The following is an 8,674-nucleotide window of genomic DNA, read 5'->3' on the forward strand; positions in this document are numbered from 1 at the left end:
TGACAAACATCAACCAATTCCTATTATATAGTGAAGCAGTGGTAAAAGCGTTGATTATTCAGACCGAAGGCCCGGGTTCGATTCCCTACTTGGATACAGTAATGATTTCTGCCGTGATATTAGCTTGAACCTTTATCCTTGTGGTTCTTAGTCACGAATCTCGTGGATTAGGTCACTACAAACAAATATAAATAACACTTATAACACGTTAGTACATTCCCCATATGCCCGAAGCAGGGAGTTAATGGATAACAACCTTTTTCGGTCGGGTAGCCTAGTGGTTAAAGCGTTCGCTCGTCACGCCTAAGACCCGGGTTCGATTCCCGACTTTGGTCCTATGTTTGAAGCCCATTTCTGGTGTTCCCCGCCGTGATATTGCTGGAATATTGATAAAAGCTGCGTTAAACCATACTCACTCACTATTTACTGTAAAGGCGACGTTTCGGTATAGATCCTTATAGCGTTGTCAAGCCTTGCCGAAAACCAAAATGTCGCTTTTACGGTAAATAAATAAGCTGTTATCCATAAATTGTGTCCATTTTGTCATCCGCCAACTTGTGATAATGCCTATCAAACAATTTAAGGGAGTTTTTTTAAGTCAGTTAACTCCCTTGCCTCGGGAAGATGTACATCCCCAAACATTTAGTATATTTTGCATTTATTCATGAAGTTGATCTGGTTACTTTCAAAAGTAGAAAACGCACCCAAATTTAATTTTAAATGTTTTTATATTGCGATTTCATTTTCGTCCGAAGTTTCAGGCATACTTGATAACTTCTAAACGAGAAGTTAAATTCTTGTGTAAGATATTAAATATGGTAGAAAATAACCTTTTTGTCACAGCAACACCATTCGTCACCACTCGCCCCTTTTCAAGAAGACTCGTCCCTCTATCGATGAATGTTATGTGCGAAAATACGACAAACCAATCAGAATGCGCGCATGATTTCAAGTTCTTCGTCAAAGGATCCCTCAGAAATAATTTTTGATTTTACATACGTCTTGCATCTAAAAATATACCCAAGACACAGTTACATGTGTTCAAATCATACTGTATTTATTCCGCATGTCCCGATGTGATTTAAATTGCATCTGTAATATATATAATATAAGGGGAAATATGTTAACCATTACGCAACGAGTTGACAATTGTTTTAGCTTTGCCCGTTGCGCTAAGACGGAACCCGGTCGCAAAAATGGCCATGAGAGGGGCACGAGTCGCTATTCGGCTTGTCCCGGAATAACACGAGTTGGTCACGAATGACAGCAACACATCTTAATAAAAAAATACGACGTCAGCACCAAAGAACACACAAATGCAAGTATTTAGAAACATTGCCCAAGAAGGTATAATAAATAGTATCTCTCCACCAAAAAGCCCGCACGCCTCGAACTGGTGAAGTCGGAAGTCGTGACACTAATCACGGCAGGTGCCCGTATGTCACGTGACGCTATTAGCACGTGACGACGCGAAGTGTCACATCGCGATACACTCGGAATCATTGTGAAGGTATGCCGTGGGAAGCGGGCCGTTACAAAACTGTAGTCGTAGATAATTGGAATTTTCATTGAAGTGTCACACTGGCCGCGCATGGCCCGTGGCTGATAAAACCACAGCTGATACTCTCGTTTATATTGTCTGTTGGTGTACATTATGTTTTCTTGTTTTGAGAAATGCGTATTGAAGTGGCAATTTCCTCAACTTTATGTGGTCGCTTATAAAACTACTGTTTATAAATATCACGTATTGTCCACTTTCCCGTTTCCACAAACACTTGGAAAATCTTCACCATGACCTCAGCGCTGCGTTCCACCGTTTTCCCAATATGTCATCACTTGAAAAATGTATATATTTATTGGTCGATAATAAGTAAATATCATATTGTTGATTCGAATCGTTATATTCAAAGATGATTAAATTATAAAGATACAAATTGTAAATACGTATAATATTATTTACTTCACAAATTGATAATAACCTGGGACGCGACGTTAAACCCCATTTCAAATAACCTCAAAATTGCTAACAAACACATTTTGTTGGCAATTTTGAGGTGATGTGAAATGGGGTTTAACGTCGCGTCCAAGCTTATTATCAAATATATATATATATAAGCGTTGCTCTGAGCTCCATTTGGATATATAATTTTAGCGTTGCTCTGGGCTCCATTTGGATATATATGTCCAAATGGAGCTCAGAGCAATGCTAAAATTCAGAGCTGAGGCAATCTAGACTTGACAAGTCCTTCTAAACTTGAGTTGGATTCCTTTTTAAAGTATTTACGAGTGTGCACTAAATTGTAATCATAATCAGGAAGTCTATTAGACTTAAATTTAGTCATTTAAATATATACATATATCCACACACAAAATCTAGGCTTGCCAAATGATTCTACTCTATTCTGAGTTTCCCTTTTCAATATATTCTCCAGGGTCTGAGAGATAGACCAGGGTTCTATATGCGATAGACCTGCCGTCATAATATGTGCTCTCCTCACGGATATAATGCCTAAAGTATTTATTTATTCACGTATACAAGAACCATAAGAACAAAATTAACTATTCTCTTCACCTTCTACTTTAGTTAAGCTAAAACCGATCAACAATACAGAAACTATGCTCATTTATTATTACTTTCGTTGCTTTGAATAAGAAAAAAAGATAAAGATGTTCTGTATTAGAAATATGAAATATGGAATGGTCCACATTCTAGGATTGTTTTTGATTTGAAGATCCATCAGTTCTATTTTTTTAAACATATTTTACAAACAATAATGCCACTTTGACATCATATATTGTAACTAAAACCCAATCCATTTTGTTATCCTATATGTAATAAGTGTTATATGCAAAAATACCCGTGAAGGTCCGGGTTAGAATAGGTCTTCAGCAACCCATGCTTGCCGTCAAATTCGACAAGGCTTTTCGTAAGAGGCGACTAACGGGATTTAACAGTCCTTAAATTAAGTTAGGACGTAGATTGAATCTCTTTGGTTTGGACGCGACTTTGTAATAAATATGGCTGAAGAAAGATAAAGCTGTCCTGTTTTTTTTTTAGTGTGCAATGTTTCATGACGTATAATTTTCCACAGTGAAATTGTGGTAAGAAAAGTTTTTTATCATTTCACGTCGGAGCGAAAACTAAGAGCGCGCGGGAGATGGGAATAGAATACGGACACCCTCAAGAAACTACTGAAATTTTGTCTCGGCGACTGTTCCGTAGTATTGATTATTGTTTGCCGCCACTCTCAGCAATATTCCAGCTATATGCTGGTGGTCTGTGCACAGTCGATACTGAACCGGACAAGCTAGTGATTGATATTATGAGCGATCCACGCCGTCAGGATACGATGACACGCAATAAACCAAATCGTCGAGCCTGACCACAACTCGCCTCTAACAACAAGCATTGTTGTGCTGGGGGACAAGTCGAATTCACAACCCCAGCAGGGCCCGTCAAATAGGATTGGTTGGTTGGTTTGTTGTTTAACGCCGCACTCAGCAATATTCCAGCTATATGACGGCGGTCTGTAAATAATCGGGTCTGGACCAGACAATCCAGTGATTTATATCATGAGCATCGATCCACGCAATTGGGATCGATGACATGTATCAACCAAGTCAGCGAGTCTGACTACCCGATCCCGTTAGTCGCCTTTTACGACAAGCATAGTCACCTTTTACGGCAAGCATGGGTTGCTGAAGACCTATTCTACCCCGGAATCTTCACGGGTCCGTCAAATAGGAAAGATGGGTGTGAAAATCATATTTAATATGCATACTTTTCTTTTTATTGTCTGGATGGTCTGATCACTTAATTTGTCTATCTAAAAATGGGACAGCCTATATTGTTGACTAAGAGAATGAATGATGTTTGTCTCCGCAAATAGGATTGGTTGGTTGGTTTGTTATTTAACGCCGCACTCAGCGCCATTCCAGCTATATTCCGACGCAATGTAAATTTGTCGAGTCTGGGACATTTACAATATTTAAAACAATCTGAGAATAAATAAAATTAACTCGGCACATGTTGGCAAGGCTGTGTTGGTTTATATTGTTTGATTATTTGTTTTTTGTTTGGGGGAGCCGTGAAGATTCCGGGGTAGAATAGGTCTTCAGCAACCCATGCTTGCCGTAAAAGGTGACTCTGCTTGTCGTAAAAGGCGACTAACGGGATCGGGTGGTCAGGCTCGCTGACTTGGTTGATGCATGTCATCGATCCCAATTGCGTGGATCGATGCTCATGATATAAATCACTGGATTGTCTGGTCCAGACTCGATTATTTACAGACCGCCGTCATATAGCTGGAATATTGCTGAGTGCGGCGTTAAACAACAAACAAACAAACAAACAAATGTTGTTTGGGGATATTTCTTTTTACAGATATAAACATATAACAACACACGCAACACCATTCTTACACCCCAATATAAACTGTCGGCAAAAGAAAATATTCATGTTTGATGGTGGCGAAAATAAAACAAACAAGAAATGGTTATTCGATGGTGATGTATTTGATACAGGTATTATCCTGTGAGCTTTAATTGGGCAGTGTTTCGGCGATTGTTTTCAGCCTAGAAACGTATTGATAATGTTTGTAATTTTGGGGTAAAATCCAACATTCAAGTGCATACTTTCTATAGCCCCGGGTGTTAGGAGCAAGTCTGTTTGTAAGGGGTCGGGTGTATTCGTGTCTTGGTGTAAGTATTCAACATGTTTTTTGTTGTGATATTTAAAAACAGCTTACGAGTTGAGGGAAAACAATGAGCGTGGCGCCGTCTGGACACGAGGGCGTAAGTGGCACCATCTTGTTGGCCAAGGACGGAAGGTTCCAACACTTACTGTACAGCTACAGTAGGTTACTAACGAGGCCTATTAGCGCTCTCATTGTGTTCTTGTTGTGACACTAACGACTTTGTTTTGTCAGATGATAATTGGTTGGAGCGGATAAGGTCATCAGACGGTTTGATGGTTGTGTTGACAAGAAAGTAGCTTATGAAAGGTATTATTAATGTGTAGCAACATGTTTCATGCATTAAAACGGAGAGTGGGGATGTAATTTCTCTTGTTAAATATATTTTCAAATACAAATGTGCATATTTATAATACTTTTTAATTTTAACAATTTTTAATTTTCAGAATTGAAATAAACATTAATCTTTAGTTTTTGAAACTGTATTAGATTAAAAACCAAACATTAATATTTTGTTCAAGTCTCATGCAATGTTAGTTAATAAATGTGACGTTACATAGTTACCATCACATCGATGTACTGAGAATACATAATATTTTGTGTAATAAGGACATATAACTGATAAAGGTTCGCCCCGATCATGTTTCTAGGTTTGTCAGCACCATACCCGTGCTCGTGGGTTTCACCGAAGTGGTAAACGTCTGAGACCTGCATCACTTCGGGCTTTCCTCCCATATTAAGCTGACACGCCGTGATATAACTGGAATACTGTGAAAAGCGGCGTAAAACCCAAATCACTCACTCACTCACTATAACGGGATAAACACTGGAAAACAAGCATTTGCAAAATTTTAAAGCAGCGTTTTCTCTATTACAATATCTTCGCTAAATGATCATCTTTCCTATTCCAAATTCAAATAGCCACGTGATCTCCAAATGACTGGCGACAAGTAAAGTGGACCAATTAGGATAAGGAACCATGATGGTGTCATAATCCATGTACCATATTTTCTTTTGCTGTCTTGGGCGCCTCGTTGTTTTTTTATTTGGTTTACGTATCAACAGTCGAAAATTTCCAAAAGTGGTTTGGAATTTAGAATTTAAGAAGAGCTTGTTTTTCCCCGAGTCCAGATTTGTTTACTTGTTTGTCTTTTTACCTTTTTTAAAATCAAATTTGAAATTTGATAATGGTAAATACAAAGTAGTCATAACAGGTATTAATCAAATGTATTGAACATATGCCTTGTTTTTCGTTCAGCTTTTATACGATATGGGGCGGTCGGGTAGCCTAGTGGTTAAAGCGTTCGGTCGTCACGCCGAAGACCTGGGTTCGATTCCCCACTTTGGTTCTTTCTGGTGTCCCCCGCCGTGGTATTGCTGGAATATTGCTAAAAGCGGCGTAAAACCATACTCACTCACTCACCCACTTGGGTTCAAAGTGTGAAGCCCATTTCTGGTGTCCCCCGCTGTGATATTGCTGGAATATAGCTAAAAGCGGCGTAAAACCATACTCATTCACCCATTTTATACGATATGTTTTAATTTCGTCTAGTTGTATATTATTCATGTTGTTTACAATTACGTGGTATGATTTTCAAAAGCTTGGTGTAATCATAAGAAGGATTTGTATATTTGAAGACGTTATTCAGTTATCACAGTTATATGTATATATTATCGCCGTCCGTGGTGTTTCACCTGGTTACTGGTCCAGGTAACGGTAGGCGACGGAATGCGACACAGCGCGTGTCACGCTCCAAATAGGTGGAAATATTATTCCATTTAATGAAACACAAGATCATAATGAGGCGGATTGTTGACAGGCCGGGTGCTCGTCCTCGTAACTCCTCGTGTCACGCCAAGCAAGATGCTCCTTGCACCTGAAGAATATCATCCCTGTCGGGTCGTGAGAACAACATCTGTCTCGGGGTGAAGTTTAACGCGAGCCGGCGCGTGCCACCACTTAGCTAGGCGTGCGCTGATTGGCTGCGTGTATCGGATCGCGCCGGGCTATTCAGATGTCAAAACATAACTGTGCATAGATTAGCGTGGGTAGGGGAATGTTGGGGGTATAAAGGCGGGTCGGGAGGCCGCGTTCCATCACACTAACTTGTCCCTCAGAGCTGACCACATCGCAGTGATGGAATCTTACTTTCATAACACGGAATCCGACAATGAATATATGGGCCGAAGAAAGGTAGGCATTAGTTTGCTCATATAATTAAGTTTCAAATGGTCTGTTTACCACTTGTAAATTGCACGTGACTAATTTGATGGGAATAGACTGTGTCCCAGTCGTGTAGTTCATAGAAACTCCGTGTCGTAATTTTTTATAGGATTTACCTTCAAACTGTCATTCTACTTGGAACACGTGGCCAATGCACTATTCGTGTGAAATGGGAAAAATCCGATCTTCTCTTTTACCTAGAAACATTTTTATCTTCATGGAAATAGGGCACATCTTCAAACAATATTTCATATTTTGTTTATTAATTAATCTCTTTATCTTACAGGGTCGAAAATTAATGGCTGAAAAACGGCGACGAGCCAGAATCAACCAGAGTCTGTCAGAAATCAAAGGCATCGTGTGTCGAGAGCAACAACAAAATGTAAGTATTGTCACATTTCAGTGATCTGGGACAGACTTTGTCATAATCATATACACCCGTGAAGATCCGGGGTAGAATAGGTCTTCAGCAACCCATGCTTTCGTAAAAGTAAAAGTGACTATGCTTGTCGTCAGAGGCGACTAACGGGATCCCAGTTTCGTGGATCGATTCTCATGATGTCAATCACTGGACTGTCTGGTCCAGACTCGATTATTTACAGGCCGCCGTCAAAAAGCTGGAATATTGCTGAGTTAGCAACAAACAAACAAAACAAACACAATAATATCCACCGATACGCAAGTGCTATTTCTCCTCTACACAATATATAACATGTATTTATGTTATTATTATTCCGTTTTTCCAGGACCCCAATTATGACAAGATGGAGAAGGCAGAGATTCTGGAGACGACTGTAGATTATCTGAGGAACGTCAGGAAGATCAACACCACACATCAACACGTCAAAGAAGCAGTTCAAGCCAGATTCCAACATGGCTTCTCCAAATGTGCTAAAGAAATCCTCTCCTACATTCAGTCTCTGCCAGGAGTGTCGGACAATGTACACCATCAGCTGAGAAAACACATCTCTCGACGCATGACGCACATTCAACAGGTACACGTGACGTCATCAACAGATGATGTGACGTCATACACAAATCAGTGCTATGAGAGACTGAGCGCAGTGCCTTCCCGCAATTCCCAATATCCACATCCGGCTGCGCATGCGTACATGAACAGGACAGTGTGCACTTCCCCCGTGAAGGAGGACAACAGTTTCTCAGACAGTGGATATGCTGGTTCTCCTGACATTATCAAACAATCCACCCCCAGAACCGGACACTATCTCTCATCCAATCTCTCAGATTCAGAACTTTGTAAAATGGAGTCGAGAAGAATCCACAAAAACTTTGATGACTCGAGAGTGAGGGCGTGGCTCCAGAGTACGTGGTCCTACTCTCAACAAATCAAGACGGAGCAACAGGTTCCATGGAGGCCCTGGTGATTTGTTCCATAAATGGACTTGTTTTGGGATGAACATCTAGATACATATGTATTCTTCCCATCGTACTATCAAATCTTTGAACCCTGGTACCACATGAGTGCTGCCATTGACAACTGTGATAAATCCCATAACGGGATTACAATAAAGGCTTTAAATATAATATCGTTTTGTTTGCCTTGTTGCCTCTATGTAAACTGTTGGAAGATTTTTGTATTTGCATTTAAACTGGGGGAGGTATAGCCTGGTAGGTAAGGTGTTAGCCTGTTGCGCCTAAAACCTTGGTTCGGTTTTCAACATAAGTACAGTGCCTGTGACCCATTCCTTGTGTTCCCCCGTTGAATATTTTAAAAGCTTAGATTATGTTAAATTTT

The 8,674-nt window shown here is 40.0% G+C and overlaps 1 protein-coding gene across 1 annotated transcript; it reads left to right on the plus strand.

Moving 5' to 3' along the window:
* The first annotated feature begins 6,813 nt into the window (after window positions 1–6,813).
* LOC124116402 (transcription factor HES-1-like) lies at window positions 6,814–8,444 on the plus strand. The gene is made up of 3 exons (XM_046514575.2): window positions 6,814–6,888; window positions 7,205–7,300; window positions 7,665–8,444. Exons 1-3 carry the CDS (start codon window positions 6,832–6,834, stop codon window positions 8,301–8,303), a joined length of 792 nt encoding a protein of 263 aa, XP_046370531.2. The 5' UTR covers window positions 6,814–6,831; the 3' UTR covers window positions 8,304–8,444.
* Window positions 8,445–8,674: the final 230 nt, after the last annotated feature.

This window comes from Haliotis rufescens, unplaced genomic scaffold, assembly GCF_023055435.1.
Source record: "Haliotis rufescens isolate VD_foot unplaced genomic scaffold, xgHalRufe1.0.p SCAF_55, whole genome shotgun sequence".
NCBI classification, from domain to species: domain Eukaryota; kingdom Metazoa; phylum Mollusca; class Gastropoda; order Lepetellida; family Haliotidae; genus Haliotis; species Haliotis rufescens.